We start from the raw sequence: 17934 nt of genomic DNA, 5'->3' as shown, positions 1-17934 counted from the left end.
CCTGATTGTGTGATTAAAAGTGGAGGGGAGGTAAGGAGAAGCAGCCTATATGCTCCAATATTTGGGAGAGTGTAATTAAGAATTAATGCATCAGCAAAAATAAATAAAAAATAACTCTCTTAATCTACACAGGAATTGTGATAATTTATTTCCAGTATGGATATTTCGACCGCTATTCTGTTGTGCATAGATGGAACATCTAGATAAAAATGTCATGTCTTGTAAGGTCTAAATGTACAATGTTAGGGTGAATTTAAGTTAAAAAACAAAAATTTGACTGTCATCCAATGGGAGATTTAAGACAATATTTTAGGTGAGTGAGTTACCCTCCTTAGCTGCACATGAACTCATGAATTAAGGCACGTTTGAAAGAACCCCTCAGTCCAATGAATTCCTGGAACTCTCCATGAATTCCTTGTGTTGAGGCTTCTGTATTGTAATCCCCTGTATAAGGTGTACTAAATAATCATGGGATCTGAAGTAGTAGCTCTTGCCTGGATCCTCCATCTGAAAGATGGAAGTGCTACAGTGATAACAGTACAAATGGTACTTAGCATAGGGATGATGGTAATTTAATGTTACTTTGATTTTATTCACTCACTGTGGCAGTTCCTAAGTGTTTGTGATACAAATGACATTGCTCTCAGCCTAAAAAAATTACAGTGCATTTGAATCACTAAACAATATTTTGGTAATGTGTTGTCAGATGAATTAAAAAACAATTTGTACAATATAGCACTGAGCTATCACACACAAATTTGAATATGACACGTTAAAAGAAAGAGATCAAGAAATTCTGTTCAAAACGCAAGGAGAGCATTGTTTTCACCTTCTTCACCCAGCTATAAAATGTAAAACACATAAAGAAAATATGTAGATTGTTTAGAAAGAACATACCTATTAGCTCCTTATTTCTGACATCTAAGGCCATGTTTCGTAAAGCTGTAGCAACTGCACATACCACCCGATCATTGTCTATTCGAAGTAGCTCCACCAGGATCGGCAGGCCTTTTTCTTTGCGGACGGCAGCACGGATATACACTGACCACTGTAAAGAGATATTGCATGAGGGAGATTGAAAAAGAGATTGGGGAATGCTGTCAAGAAAAGGAGGGGTGTGTGGTTATGAAGATTGCTATCTTGAGGAGTAAAGGAAGAGAGCTAGGAGTAATGGCTGTAGAATCTAAAGACAAAAAGAAATTATTATATCTATGATGCTAGACAACCACTTGACCTGGAAACCCATATTTATTTTTATTGGTGACAGAAAAATTTAATGATTTAAACTTTAAATTTAATTATTTAAACTTTAAATCCTTGTACATCTGGTTACTGCTTTACTATTTGAGTTGCAGGCCACTTGCTTGGCATCAGTATCCCCTAGCCAAACTTGAACAAGGATTGTTTGTTCCTAATGCCATTTAATGTTACAAAATTTGTTTAAGAAGTTAGCGTGCTTCCTGGCTGTCAACTTGATGAATGTTAGACCCAAACCCAAGAAGGAACTTCATTATTTCTTTCATGATAGGCAATTTGCTCAGGAGAGGAAGTGAGGAGGGAGTTACACTACTGCTTTTACTGTTAAAACATATCGGTACAATCCTGCAGTGCCTGTGTGTGCAAAATTCCCACTGATTTCAGTGTGTTGAGTTATGTACATGTAGGGGCCACAGGATCAGGCTTGTTATTAGAAATATGACTCAACCATGAAGGATCTAAGATTTTGGTTTGAGCCCATCTAGTTCACAAGATGCTGAAAGTTACATTTTTTTACCCGACTTACAGTATCAATGAGCCAATTAATTCGATTTTATGATACCAGACATAGTCTTGGAAGGTGAACAGTTTTATAAAAAGCTTGACATACCCAGGCCCCTAGCAATAAAACAGAATGTGATGACAGAGTGCATGAAGCAGAATGATATCAGTGAAAGACAATCTCAGGAAAAAGCTATTTGTCTTTGATGGAACAAGTCACATTTTTCTATGTGAACTGGTTGTGTAGAATATTTGAGGGGCGTGAATCTGCTGTCTGCATACATTCAGTGCTTTAAGTCATAATAGCTCCCTGATTGTGTGCCTAATTCTAGAGTGATAAAAACTGTATTTAAGATATATACTGATGAAATAAGTGAGATCAGACTCTTTCCCTTACATATATTTGGTTACATGATTGTTACAGTTCTTAAGCCAAGTGTTGAGAACACTTGCTGAGCAGTCACAACTACTACTGAAATCATCTGAATCCAGTGGAGGCTGTAGATGCTTAGAACCTCTCAGGTTTTAGCTTTTTTAGTTTAACAATGAGAGGTAATTCTGGGGTTTGTTCTTTGAGGACACTGTTTTACTCCATATCAATTTAGTTATCCATGAAAATAATGCACTTTATGCAAATATCAGTGTGTGACTGCAGGGTGCGAGTCATACAGGCAGCAGTGTATGGTGACAAAGTTAAGAACTGGAGTACACTGTGAGAAGGAATTCAATATGAAAAAGCTCACAGAGATTTTTTTTCTGTTTTATAAACAGCTTCCAAATTTCCCTAGTCCTTTCCATGCGGCTCCTTCTGGTTATCCATTATAGTGTCACTGCTCCATTAATCAATCAAATCAAAGGAAAGTTAGGGTATAGTGTAACAAGTAGTAGTTGAAGATAAAGCAGTAATAGAAATATTAAGGAATACAAATTAGGCAAAAATGCAATCCAATGCTTTTGCTTGGGTTTTGGAATAACAAATCTGTTCAACAGATGGCAGTATATATACTGTGGCTAACGTACAGTATAGAGGGTTGCTCATGGGTGGCGGGTGAACCGCTGGTTCCGGGAAGCTAGCCCTCAGGCCCACCCCTTTCACCCTCAGCCCTACCCCTTCCATGCCTCCCTGCCACCTAGAGCCCCCTTACTGTGCCACTGGCCTCGCCCTAGGCTAGAGCCGCAGCCTCCCTCCTCCAGCTCCGGAGTGCTGGGAGGCCAGGCAGCATGGCCCCAGTCCTAGAGTGCCAGGAAGCTGGGCAATGTGGCTTCAGGCCCTCCTCCCCTGGCCCGGAGCACCAGGAGGCTGGGCAGCACTGCTCCAGCCTTCCCAGCCCCGGAGTGCCAAGAGTCCTGGCAGCACAGCCCCATGACCCCCAGCCCCAGAGCGCTGGGAGGTCAAGCAGTGCGGACCCAGTGACAGCCCCAGCTGGGGTCATGGCACAGGGGAAGATCTGGCCGCAGAGTGGGAAGCAGAAGGGTGATTGGGGGCAGAATGTGGGCGGGGCCATACCTGGCTGTTTGGGGAGGTTCAGCCTCCCCCAGCCTATGATACCCGCTGCCCATGGGGTTTCTGACTACTTCCATCCCTTTGACAGAATAAAAAAAGTTGTAGCTCTCTCTTTCTCCTGAATCACACCAGTTGTCTCTCATGCATATTGTGGGGTAAACATATGTGCTTGATTTCACAGTGCATTGACTTCATTGGAGTTGCAAAGACATAACCAAAGGCAAAATCTGATGTATTTGTTTAATATGCTTTGAGTAGCCCCAAATCCTCCATGTTTGGCTAACCAGGAGATTGTGATTTTTCCCTTTGAGATGAGGAACTAGCTACTCTTATGCACAATTTCCTTGCTATAAATTCATAGATTCATAGATACTAAGGTCAGAAGGGACCATTCTGATAATCTAGTCCGACCTCCTGCACAATGCAGGCCACAGAATCTCACCCACCCACTCCTACGAAAAACCTCACCTATGTCTGAGCTATTGAAGTCCTCAAATTGTGGTACAAAGACTTCAAGGAGCAGAGAATCCTCCCTCAAGTGACCCGTGCTCCATGCTACAGAGGAAGGCAAAAAACCTCAAGGGCCTCTTCCAATCTGCCCTGGAGGAAAATTCCTTCTCGACCCCAAATATGGCAATCAGCTAAACCCTGAGCATATGGGCAAGATTCACCAGCCAGATACTACAGAAAATTCTTTCCTGGGTAACTCAGATCCCACCCATCTAATATCCCATCTCAGGGGATTAGGCCTATTTACCATGAATATGTAAAGATCAATTAATTACCAAAATCAAATTATCCCATCATACCATCTCCTCCATAAATTTATCGAGTTTAATCTTAAAGCCAGATAGATCTTTTGCCCCCACTGCTTCCCTTGGAAGGCTATTCCAAAACTTCACTCCCCTGATGGTTAGAAACCTTCGTCTAATTTCAAGTCTAAACTTCCTGGTAGCCAGTTTATACCCATTTGTTCTTATGTCCACACTGGTACTGAGCTTAAATAATTCCTCTCCATCTCTGGTATTTATCCGTCTGATATATTTATAGAGAGCAATCATATCTCCCCATAATCTTCTTTTAGTTAGGCTAAACAAGCCAAGCTCCTTGAGTCTCCTTTCAGAAGACAAGTTTTCCATTCCTCAGATCATCCTAGTAGCCCTTCTCTGTACCTGTTCCAGTTTGAATTCATCCTTTTTAAACATGGGAGACCAGAACTGCACACAGTATTCCAGGTGAGGTCTCACTAGTGCCTTGTATAACGATACTAAAACCTCCTTATCCCTATTGGAAATACCTCTCCTGATGCATCCCAAAACCGCATTAGCTTTTTTCACAGACATATCACATTGGCAGCTCATAGTCATCCTGTGATCAAACAATACTCCAAGGTCCTTCTCCTCCTCCGTTACTTCTAATTGATGCGTCCCCAGCTTATAACTAAAATTCTTCTTATTAATCCCTAAATGCATAACCTTACACTTCTCACTATTAAATTTCATCTTATTACTATTACTCCAGTTTACAAGGTCATCCAGATCCTCCTGTAAGATATCCCGATCCTTCTCTGAATTGGCAATACCTCCCAGCTTTGTATCATTTGTATCTGCAAATTTTATTAGCACACTCCCACTTTTTGTGACGAGGTCAGTAATAAAAAGATTAAATAAGATTGGTCCCAAAACTGATCCCTGAGGAACTCCACTAGTAACCTCCCTCCAGCCTGAGAGTTCACCTTTCGGTAGGACCCGTTGTAGTCTCCCCTTTAATCAATTCCTTATCCACCTTTCAATGTTCATATTGATCCCCATCTTTTCCAATTTAACTAATAATTCCCCATGTGGCACAGTATCAAACGCCTTACTGAAATCTAGATAAATTAGATCCACTGCGTTTCCTTTGTCTAAAAAATCTGTTACTTTCTCAAAAAGGAGATCAGGTTGGTTTGGCATGATCTATCTTTTGTAAAACTATGTTGTATTTTGTCCCATTTACCATTGGCTTCAATGTCCTTAACTATTTTCTCCTTCAAAACTTTTTTCCAGGACCTTGCATACTACAGATGTCAAACTAACAGGCCTGTAGTTACCCGGATCACGTTTTTTCCTTTCTTAAAAATAGGAACTATATTAGCAATTCTCCAATCATACGGTACAACTCCTGAGTTTACAGATTCATTAAAAATTCTTGCTAATGGGCTTGCAATTTCAGGTGCCAATTCCTGTAATATTCCTGGATGAAGATTATCTGGGCCCGCCGATTTAGTCCCATTAAGCTGTTTGAATTTCACTTCTACCTCGGATATGGTAAGATCTACCTTCATATCCTCATTCCCATTTGTCATGCTACCATTATCCCTAAGATCCTCTTTAGCTTTATTAAAGACTGAGGTAAAGTATTTGTTTAGATATTGGGCCATGCCTAGATTATCCTTAACCTCCACTCCATCCTCAGTGTTTAGCGGCCCCACTTCTTCTTTCTTAGTTTTCTTATTATTTATATGGCTATAGAACCTTTTACTATTGGTTTTAATTCCCTTTGCAATGTCCAACTCTACTCGACTGTTAGCCTGTCTCACTTTATCCCTACATGTTCTGACCTCAATAAGGTAGCTTTCCTTGCTAATCCCTCCCATCTTCCACTCCCTGTATGCTTTCTGCTTCTTCTTAATCACCTCTCTAAGATGCTTGCTCATCCAGCTTGATCTACAACTCCTGCCTATTAATCTTTCCCCCTTTCTTGGGATACAGGCTTCCGATAGCTTCTGCAGCTTTGATTTAAAGTAATCCCAGGCCTCCTCTACCTTTAGATTCATAAGTTCTTCAGTCCAATCCACTTCCCTAACTAATTTCCTTAATTTTTGAAAGTCAGCCCTTTTGAAATCAAAAACCCTACTCGCAGATTTATTTTTGTTAATCCTTCCGTTCAGTTTGAATTGAATTAGTTCATGATCACTTGAACCAAGATTGTTCCCTAGAACCATTTCTTCTATGAGGTCCTCACTACTCACCAAAACCAAATCTAAAATGGCATCCCCTCTAGTCTGTTCAGCAACTACTTGATGAAGGAATCCATCAGCTATCGCATCTAGGAAAATCTGAGCCCTATTATTATTACTAGCACTGGTCCTCCAGTCTATATCTGGGAAGTTAAAGTGTCCCATGATCACACAGTTTCCACTAACCCAGGAACCTATCCTTGCAACAAAGCCCATTGCCAACTCTGTCCACATATCTATTCAGGGGATACCATCATAGGGCCTAATCACATCAGCCACACTATCAGAGGCTCGTTCACCTGCGCATCTACCAATGTGATATATGCCATCATGTGCCAGCAATGCCCCTCTGCCATGTACATTGGCCAAACTGGACAGTCTCTACGTAAAAGAATGAATGGACACAAATCAGACGTCAAGAATTATAACATTCAAAAACCAGTCGGAGAACACTTCAATCTCTCTGGTCACTCGATTACAGACCTGAGGGTGGCTATCCTTCAACAAAAAAGCTTCAAAAACAGACTCCAACGAGAGACTGCTGAATTGGAATTAATTTGCAAACTGGATACAATTAACTTAGGCTTGAATAGAGACTGGGAATGGATGAGTCATTACACAAAGTAAAACTATTTCCCCATGATATTTCTCCCCCCCCCACCCCACCCCCCACTGTTCCTCAGATATTCTTGTTAACTGTTGAAAATAGCCTACCTTGCTTGTCATCATGATAGGTTTTCCTCCTTTGCCCCCCCTGCTGCTGGTGATGGCTTATCTTAAGTGATCACTCTCCTTACAGTGTGTATGATAACACTGTTTTATGTTCTCTGTGTGTGTATATCAATCTCCCCCTGTATTTTCCACCAAATGCATCCGATGAAATGAGCTGTAGCTCACGAAAGCTTATGCTCTAATAAATTTGTTAGTCTCTAAGGTGCCACAAGTACTCCTTTTCTTTTTACAGTTTCCATTAGTATTTACTTTATTAAAACATTAAAAAGGGCTTTATCCATATCCAAATTAGATCCCGACGATCTATAGGACATCCCAAGCACTATTGTAGGGGAGGCTCTACTAGTTTTCTTCCCCAATGTAATTTTTGCCCAGACGGACTCTGTCTTATCCATTGCATTGCTTCTTATTTCTTTACATTCGACCTCATCATTGATATACAATGCTACTCCACCACCTTTATCTTTATTTCTGTCTTTCCTAAACAGCACATACCCTTCAATACCTGCAGCACACTTGAACGATGGCTGCCACCAATGCATCCGATGAAGTGAGCTGTAGCTCATGAAAGCTTATGCTCAAATAAATTTGTTAGTCTCTAAGGTGCCACAAGTACTCCTTTTCTTTTTGTATAAACTATGTGACAGCTTCATCAGGCACAACACACAGCTGCCCACTTTCCAGGCAAGGAAAATTGCTAAGCACATTGCATCTGTATTCTGTGCTCTCCATTAACTCTCCATTCAGTTTCACATTCACTTCAAGGTCCTGGTCCTAATAGTTAAAGCAATTAATGGGCTAGGATCTATGTAAATGATTGCCTCTCTCTCCTCTCCCCACTGAAACATCTAGGCTCTATATGGATGTTGCTGCTGCAAGAGCCCGGGGGGAACTCCTGGGAGGTGGGGGCAGGGCTTCTTGATGGAAAGCCCTCAGCTATGGAACTCTTTATACCAGTGGATATTAGAATGCACCCCAGTGTTGCCATTTTCAGGTCACGCTACAAGCCATACCTTTTTGCACACACCAATAACAATTGTGGTGGAATTGCTCAAAAACATTTGTCATGAAACCAAAGCTAAATAAAGAGAAAACAAATTCCATTAAATAAAAGTGGTTTAAACAGAAGAGGGTTTGATAGGAGTATCCTTTGTGGATGGATTCACAATTGGTTTAAAGTCTGCATATGGCACCTAGATATTACAGTGTCAGGCACATTTTATATGCCATCATCTTATGTGACACATACATAATTAAAGTATTAATAGATAGGTAAGTATATAAACATTCAAGGATTTCACTGTTGCAATTTTCTGAACCCACATTTATTCTAGAGTCTGTCATATGGGGGAAACAGGAGAAAGGGAAAGAAAACGGCATATACAGAATGTTAGTCTATGACTTGCCTTCCTAATAACTCTATAAGCTCATCCCCCATTAACCCACCCCAGGGACCTGCCACATGCTTCCCAAGATACACACACAAGGTAACCTATGCAGATCCATCATATCTGGCCATGGCACTCTTACTGAAGGAATATCAGGATTCATAGAACCTATCCTCAAACCACTTACCACACAGAGGGCCTGCTTCCTCCAGGACACAACTGACTTCCTCCACAAATGCATCAACATTAACAACCTCCCTCAGAACACCATTTCTGCCACCAGGGATGTCACAACCCTATACACCAACATCCCTCACAATGACAGCATCCCTACCTGCCTTAAATATCTATAAGACAATGGACAATCCTCAAATCTCCACCCCAAACACATCATCAAACTCATCATTTCATTCTCACTCATAACAAATTTACGTTCAACAACAAATACTTTATTCAAGCCATGGGAACAGACATGGGTATTAGGATGGTTCTCCAATATGCCAACCACCTGAACCACCTTGAAGAAAAAATTCCGGAAAAGTACACCACAAAACCAATGATATACCTGAGATACATCAATGATACTGTCATCCTCTGAACAGATGACTTAAACTCCCACATAGATTTCCACCACAACTTCCACCTGTCCATTAAACTCTCTCTGGAACACTCCCACACTAGCATCAACTTCCGGGACACCACAACCAGCTTCAACAATGGAACCCTTCAGACAACTATATATAAGAAACCCATGGATCACCACACTTACCTTCATAGCTCCAATAACCACCACAAGAAATCTAGTACCCGTGGCACCTTAGAGACTAACAAATTTATTAGATGCATCCGATGAAGTGAGCTGTAGCTCACGAAAGCTTATGCTCTAATAAATTTGTTAGTCTCTAAGGTGCCACGGGTACTCCTTTTCTTTTTGCGAATACAGACTAACACTGCTGCTACTCTGAAACCTGTCACAAGAAATCTGTTATCTATAGCCACGCACTCAGATACCACAGAACATGCTGTGAGGATATACACCTTAACACACATAAAACTGCCTTTGTCAAACAAGGACACTTCACCAGAGAAGTAGATTGCATCATGGAACTGGCCACCCAAATACCCCAAGAGAATTGCGTCAATACAGAAATAAAACCTCCTCCGCCTGCACACCGCAGTTGTTATCTCCCACCCTGCATTGGGACCCATATGAAGAATCATCAAACAACTACAAACCATTTTCTATGCAGACCCTGTCCTGAAAGAAATCTTTCATGAATCCCCCACTTCGAGCCTTCAAACAACCCCCCAGCCTCTCCAAGCTCATCATCAGAAGTAAGCTCCCCACAGACCAGGTCACACCAACTCAAAGCAGCACCAGACTCTGCCAGAATAACAGATGCAAAGCCTGCAGACATATCTCCACTGCTACAATGATCAACACCCTCCACAACACACCTGTCAAGACCCATGGGTCCTACATATACCTATCACAACGTGTGGTGGTCCTCATCCAGTGTACTAAATGCCCCAGTAGCCCCTACGTGGGTGAAACCAGACAATCACTATGCTCTCAAATGAACTCACACATGAAAATGATTAAAAAAAACAAAACACCCTATCACCCTAACTGGGTGAACACTTTTCATAAAGCTATCACTCTATATCTGACCTATCAGTCCTCATCCTTATAAGAAAGCTACACAACACCATCAAAAGATGAGGCTGTGAGCTTAAATTCATAACTTTGTTAGACACTAAAAATCATGGTTTTAGTAAAGACCCTGGATTTATGGCTTATTACAACTATCTGTAAGCCACTAACCCCCGCCTCCCCGCTTTTTGTCCTATGACTACAGGGGTGTTAATGGCAACTTCAACTTGAATGATCCCTTTAGACTATGTGCTAATCACTTTTGCTAAACTATTTGTTCGATCCTGTGTTTACCCGTAACACTCTCAATACCTTTCCAACACTTGAAGAAAAGTTCAGTGTAGCTTGAAAGCTTGTCTCTCTCCTCAACAGAAATTGGTCCAATAAAACCTATTACCTCACCCACCTTGTCTAATGAATAACAAAATTCAGTTAAGCTGGGCAAAGGCTTCAGACTTGGTTGCAGCCAAAGCAATAATAGTTAAAATATCTTTTTTAGTCAGGTAGATGGAATAAGGGGTTCTGGTCATCACTGAGCACTGCACTGTACAGATACAATGTATCTGAAATGCAAATTTACCAGGCCAGTGTGGCTTTTCTGCAATGAAGCAATGTTGGCTCTCAGATAAGAGAAAATAAACAAGGGCTGGTAGGATTCTAGCTATATCTTATTTTATTCGTTCCTTCCTCTGTTCTGGTCTCTAGAACCACGTTGGGGGATAATACTTAATTAACATTCATATGAGCTGAGAAATCAAAATTCAATCTCAAGGATCAGTAACTTTCAATTAAAAATATGTCCTAGAAAAATAACCTCTTTCCTAAAATCAGAGCAACATTTTGTATTAAAAGAGTATTAAATATGAGATATTTTGAATACCCCAAATTGACACTTCTAAATTTACTTCTCTAATAGCCAGGTATTTACCTGTCAGATTAGTGCACTGTCAGTTGCAGCTGTAAGAAGAAAAAATGATAGCTCCTTGCCGCTTACCAAACTCCCAGTTCTGTATTTCCTATGCATCTCCCAGGGGATGTATCCAATGTGTCTGCTACTATTAAAAGGTGACTGTCAGAGTGAGAGTGCAAGTTAGCAGGGAGACTATTTTGAGACTGTGGTGAGACTGTTTAGTTGAGGTGAAAACAGAGGCTGCTCAAAACAATCTGCTGCCTAGGCAAAACTGCAGTGTGCCACCCCCCTGCAGACCCCTTTGATGCTCACAGCAGACCCCCAGTGCCTCCCCTGCTGCTGCCGCCACCATCACCCCACCCCTAAACCTTGTGCAGCCAGGTCGAAAGCTGATGGGTCAGACCCCAGCATGGGGCTGCAGAGGTCATTGGGTCCCGATGAGAGACCCCACAGGATGGGAAAGGTCCGACACCTAGGAAGGATGAGTTGGGCCAGACTAGGAGGAAAGTTCCCCCAGCCTCTGTCCTAGGCTGTGCAAATGGCCAAGACCAGCTCCCTGGGCAGGTGATCCCCCAGCAGGGTCCCCTTTCCCAATGGCCCTTTCCGGGCAGATTGGCACCAGCTGCTTGGGGCTCACAAGGGGAGTGAGACCCAGCTCAGCACCCCTGGACTACAGCGGCTCTTTCTCCTGGAGTCACAGCCACTTAGCTCAACCACAGTGGGACCCAGGCAACAGCAGTTGGCAGCTCTCAGCCCACTGGGCCCCAGTTATTGGGAAGCGAAGACCCCGACTTACACAAAACCACCCAGACTGGGAGTGCCGATGTCCCAGCAAAGGGACCAACAGGCGCCATCCCACTGGATAGAGAGGGGGTCTCCACAACTCAGCCCTGAAACCCTGGCCCCAGCCAGCCCCCCAGCACGTGGTTGCAGTGTCTACAAAGCCTGGACGTGGCAGAGTTGGAATTGGTGGTTGCAGCAGGAGCCAGGCATGCAGCAGCAGGTCTGGGGTGGGTGTTGACTTGGAATTGGTGGGTTGCTGCGTTTGTGGCCCAAACCCCAGCAGTGCTCATGGTGCTGCCAGTAACAGTCCTGAGCTGCTTTGCGCCTGAACCACAGCTGCGATCTTACTGTGCCAGGGTGGGGGGCAGTGGGGGTGCTTCTCCAGCAGGGGGCTTCCTCCTGCTCCTCAGAACCCTGGTTGGTGGCTAACCCCTAACCCCGGCAGCACCGCCAGCCTCTTCCCCCTCTGCAGCCATCCATAGATGGAACTGGAGTAAATCTAAACTCCCAGAAATCTGCCTCCCTTGGCAGCTGCCTCGGCTGCCTATAATTGGAGCAGCCTGTGGGTAAGAGTTCTAGCCAGCACATTGCATATCCAGGGACATCGCTCGGCTCAGTAAGGACACTGTGCCCGGGTCTCTTACTTTGAATAAGTATTGCCTCCATTTTTTACAAAAAAGTGTATGTTAAGTAATGACAGTGGGGATGTACAATCATGGTATCAACTACCCATTGTATTGTGAACACCTCTACAAAACGTACCATACTACAGTGATTGTAAACAAAGGTGGTTCTTGGCATTTCCAATTATCTATTGGAAATTGTAAGCATTTCTTTTAGGAGACCTAAAGTTGCACTAGCTTCTTGCTTATCATTTAGAAGAAATAGGGACATTTGAGGAACAAAATAGAGACACGCTTTTTAATACCACTGAAAGCAAAGACATTGAACTAGAAGCTTGCTGGAGCAACAGAGTATGAAAAATAACATTTCCCTCCTCAACAGGGCTGTTTGGCATGCATATCTTTTCTGCAGCTAAGGCACCCATTAATTGGCATAGCATAAATAATCCAGGTAAAACACTTTTTTAAAGCAACAGTTTTGCTCCATGTTCATTTTTTCTGAGTTAACTACCTCTGCAGCACTGCAGGATAACTCATTCTGCTTTAGGGAAGCTGACAGACTTATTTTTGTGATGTAGCCACTATCATTACATCGATGTTTATAAGTCATATGCTTTAGGGTGGAAACCTGGGGTTGTCTATTACTTGTATGAGCAATCTCTGAAGACCTAAACATGAAGCTGCATTTTGAAAGCAGTGAAAAATATCTGTCTCTCTTTACCTAAACTGCTAATTAGGACAAAGTGTCTGCAAGCAATGATGATGTGGTGTGTATATTTCAGGAATAGTGAAATTGAGATGCTCCAAACTGCGTTTTTATTCTCTCCCAGACTTGAGAAATTGAATCACCCTTGCATGTCCTGACAATTCTTTTAGTTTGCCTAAAGCCATTATGAAACATGCCTGCATTTCCACATTGCTGGTCAATAGCTAGTATGAATGTAAAAAAGTATAAAAGGTATGAACAGAAAAATATGGAAGGAGACAAATGGTTTATTGTCTCTTTGTAAATGAGAAGCTCTGCCAAAATACTTAATCATCCAATTACTTTATAAATCAGTTGTAATATCAATGATCAAATAATTGCTCAGCTTGTAAAGAGAAAGGACTCCTGTGGGAACAGTGTAAGCTTTGGAGAGAGCTAGAATAAAAAAATCCATTTCTGTTGCATCAGATGGCAGCTAAATTTTCAAAGACATGCATGGGAGTCACAATTTGTGCAGCAATACTCTTTACAGATAATGGAATTTGTGGGGCATGACTACTATACATCACTCCAAAAGATGTATAGTACATCTCTACTTCCACTTTTATTCATAGTTTCCATTTTTATTTTAGTCACATAACTAAGAAGAAAAATACAGTAATTTGGAAAATAATTCCTTAGTTTGGCACAGTCATTGTTATTTCCAGTGCTTTATGCCTCATGGAATTAAGATCAAATTAGGCTGAAACTCAGTGTAAAAGTGATACACTAAGATGAAAATTATTTCTTTTTAAAAAATTTAGAAAGATTAAATTACTGTCCTCCTTTTAATATTTTTGGTGTTTTTCTATATTCTTCTGGTAACCACAAAGTAAGGAAGATTCCCCCCCCCCACAATGAAATTATGCATTCAGCACAAAATAGAAAATTTTGGAATGCCAAAGACTAAACAAAGCTGATGTTTTGAATGGATACCTCCCCGCTCCCCAACCTATATCAGGGTTCTCTGGTACACACCCACCCACATACACACACAACTAAATTCAACTCATCAATTTCTGCTGGAGTTTGTATCCTAAGTATAATGTATATTTCATCCCTCAAAGGATCTGTGAACTCTCTGAAGGGTAAGGGGAAGATCTGAGATGTAAGCTACCACAGAGGTAATCAAAGCCACATTGGGGCAGAGAGTGAAACTCAGGTTGTGGGACCAGTAATACACACTGCTCCATAGGTGACATCATTTAAAAGGTAATGCAAACAATCCAAAAGTAGAAAAAGAAAGGATTTTATTCACTACAGAGAGAATAGCCTGTTCTTAAAATCTCAGGTCTGTTTTTTAACCCATGTATCTCCACTGGTGCACCTGTGCAATCACTTTGATTGACATAAAGCAGGGTTCGCCAAACTTTTCAATCTACTGAAGACTTCATAAGAGAGACAGTGAGCCTCTCATGGATACTTCACTCCTTACCATTTAACCCTATCTCCCCAGTCCTTAGTTCTCACACTATTTCATTTTGTGCGCAATTAGAAAACGTTCCACAAACCAGTAGTGGGTCTATGGACTACAGTATGAGACCAACTGCTCTAGAGAAAATTCTTTACTGGTTACTTTTCCTTTATCCCATGACATCCATTAGGTTTAAATAGAAAGTAGTAATCTGACAAAGTGAAGTAAAAAAGAAATTTTTTCAAATATTTGAGAAAAATATACCGTCTGTGCTGAAGGAACTGAATTTGGAAGCCTAGAGCCCATTTATCTTTGCTACTGTCACTCCTACAGCACAAACACATTGTTTGGATTCCCAACCTAATTTCTTTCCTTGAGAGATACCTTATCCCCACCAAATACTGGATTTTTTAAGACCTACAAGGTTTTGAGGATAAGCCTTCAAATCTTATGGGAAGCAAACATACAGGGTGTAATAAAGAGTCAGTCTGTAAATGGGTTAATCAGAGACAACTGTTCTCCCACTCCTCAGGATGATGCCCATGATGCCTTTACGGGATGGCAGTGCTATGTACTAGTTGTGACAGTGGAAGGCATCCTCCTTCCTTGAATGACATTGACTACTCTCCCACAAAGCTCATAATTTTCTATATTTATTAGTGTATATATCTGCCTGGGACAAATTTCCATCCCGTTAAGAATTCCTGACAGACCTTGACTTGACCGTTTATAGAGCTTTTGATTCTTTAAAAGTGTGGGGTTTTTTATCAGTTTTGGTTGGCACTGATTTAAATAGTTGATATATTATAAAATGTCTTCTCCTTTGTATAGTATGTGGCTTTATCACATGAATGTTTTGGAGACTTAGGCAGACAGACAGACTTTCTACTTGAACTAAATAACTTTCCTGTTGGAATAAAAAGTCTGATGTAACTTCAAAGGGGGTATGTGTGTGTGTAAACAATCAGACACACTTGAAAGCTTGTCTCTTTCACCAATAAATGTTGGCCCAATAAATTATATGACTTCACCTACCTTGTCTTTCTATACAATTAGAGTAATCAGAAAAGTTTGGCAGGGAACCTTCAATGTCTCCTGGCCTGATAATGGTAGAAGATTGATAACCTAGATGAATGATGCTTTAGACAATAAGTATTCAATAATAATGAATAATTATGATTGTGTGTTTGGACAGGAGGGTTCTGGAAACATTTTGGTCTGCTATCCTTAGCGATAACTGCACTGACCTCTTGACAGAACCTATCTCTTTTATGTCTTCAATTTCTTTGTCAAATGATTTGCTTAATAGGTCTCTCACTCCTATAAAGAGATTTCTTCAGAATGGGATTAGGAGAAGAAAGGCAGATATTTGCCTCAGGAATAAAGCCAGATATCTCATCTGGCTATCTCAAGAGATCAGACTGTGACCTGGAAATCTAATTCTATTTGTACAGTACCTGCTAGTTATCAGAGGCAGGTACCTAGTTATAAACACGGATTTGTATAATCAAGAGAACACTATGCTACCCATCCATGCTGAGTGATCAAGCAGGGGAAATGGAAAGAGAGGACTTGAAAAGAACTGATGGAGGAATAATAGCTTCCTACCCTAAGAGGCTTGTAGAGAAGTAAGACAAAAGCAGAGTGACACTGGGTGAAATGAAAGAGGATATAAAAACAATGGAGACCCAAGAGAAAGATTCTAAAGGCAGCCACAGGAAGCAGTACACAGGAAATGGGGATAATACCATGTGCAGATTATCTGCATGAGGCACATATATTTATTTTCTAAAATGCAACTGATATTAAGGGACATTTTTAAAGCATGAACAGAAAGTATTTTAGCTTTAAGATGCTTCAAGCTATACAGGCAGTCAAGAGAGAATTGTTGGGACACAAAGGGAAATGAAAGAGGATTGAAGTAGCTATGGCAGCTATTTTACTATAGGTAATTATGTTATCAAAGGAAATGTCCTATATAAGGTGTATCACTGTTCAAAAACAAAACAAAGAAATATAAATTAAGAAAAAAAGTGGTTTCTTTAAGGGCCTAACAAAAGCAAGGAAATCCCTAGCCAAAGATACCACACTTCATCTTTCACTCTGTAACACAGAGAAGATTACAGCTGAGGTGGTCCTTTATTTGGAGACTTCAGAAATGCCACCCACCAGTTTAATGGATGGGAAACTTGGATTGGATCCACAAGATGCTAGACAGCTTTAGAATGAAACGTGGAGTGTAGGCGGGATACTCCACTGCCTGTTGGCCAGCCAGAGAGAGAGGAGCTGATTGGCTCCTTGCTCCTCACAATAATTAATTTAAACCCTTTCCTGCGGTTTCTTGTACCTCTTGCCCCATTTTAGTTGAACCCACCCTCTCTCCTCATAATTATATAGTATAGGAACTGAGTTTTTAGGATGCTATAGGTCTGTTTTTGGGGTCAAGAAGGAATTTTTCCCATTGGGACCAAATTGGCTAAGGCCTGGTAGGTTTTTTTACCTTCTGCACAGTGTCACAGAGACACAGGTTAAACAGGTATAGGCTTCAGAAATTAAATATTAGGAATTGTGTGAATGTTTACTTCATCATAACTTGCAGTCAGTGTCCAGTGCAGATAAAAGGCCAAAGTGCCAGAAATAAGAGACCTGGGATTTCACGGTGGACCTCGGGCCTATGGGGAAAAGGGAAACCTGAAGTCTTTGCAGATCAAGGTCCCTCTTTGGTACAGTAACTCCTCACTTAACATCATCCTGGTTTGTCCATCGTCCATAATTATTGCATAATATGCAAACTAGATATCATTAACTTGGGTTTGAATAGAGACTGGGAGTGGCTTGGTCATTACACATATTGAATCTATTTCCCCATGTTAAGTATCCTCACACCCTCTTGTCAACTGTCTAAATGGGCCATCTTGATTATCACCACAAAAGTTTTTTTCTCCTGCTCATCTTAATTAATTAACCTCTTACTCCACCTTTTCATGTTCTCTATATGTATATATATATATATCGTCTTACTGTATGTTCCATTCTATGCATCCAATGAAGTGGGCTGTAGCCCATGAAAGCTTAAGCTCAAATAAATTTGTTAGTCTCTAAGGTGCCACAAGTACTTCTGTTCTTTTTACTTAGAATGGGGTCAGAATACTTAAAGGGGCAATGCGCAGCTCTCTCTCTCTGTCTCTCTCACACACACATGGTGTGTGTCTCTGTCTCTCTCTCTCTCACACACACACACATGGTGTGTGTCTCTGTCTCACACACACACATGCGCCCTCCCACCTCCGGCCAGGCACTTTGGAAAGTGGAGGGAGTGGTGCACTCCAGTGGGATAGTGTGGGTTCATCATCACGTTCAGTTTCCACAGGGAATGTTTGCAGCCACTGCCATGTGTCTATTGTGTCTCCTCCCTCCATTTGTGC

At 41.4% G+C, this 17934-nt stretch overlaps 1 protein-coding gene across 14 annotated transcripts in view; it reads right to left on the bottom strand.

Annotated features, from left to right (window-relative positions):
* The window catches only part of CTNND2 (catenin delta 2), a 1224220-nt gene that overhangs the window by 93073 nt on the left and 1113213 nt on the right, over positions 1-17934 (bottom strand). For all 14 annotated transcript variants that reach the window (XM_038392622.2, XM_043508458.1, XM_038392619.2 and 11 more), the window contains one exon: positions 898-1048. In XM_038392622.2, the coding sequence (XP_038248550.1) occupies positions 898-1048 (151 nt within the window). The remainder of the gene's footprint in view (positions 1-897; positions 1049-17934) is intronic.

Source organism: Dermochelys coriacea, chromosome 2 (assembly GCF_009764565.3).
Source record: "Dermochelys coriacea isolate rDerCor1 chromosome 2, rDerCor1.pri.v4, whole genome shotgun sequence".
In the NCBI taxonomy this organism is placed as follows: Eukaryota; Metazoa; Chordata; order Testudines; family Dermochelyidae; genus Dermochelys; species Dermochelys coriacea.
The sequence above is the reverse complement of the archived record's forward strand: the minus strand, read 5'-3'. Positions and strand labels throughout refer to the sequence as shown.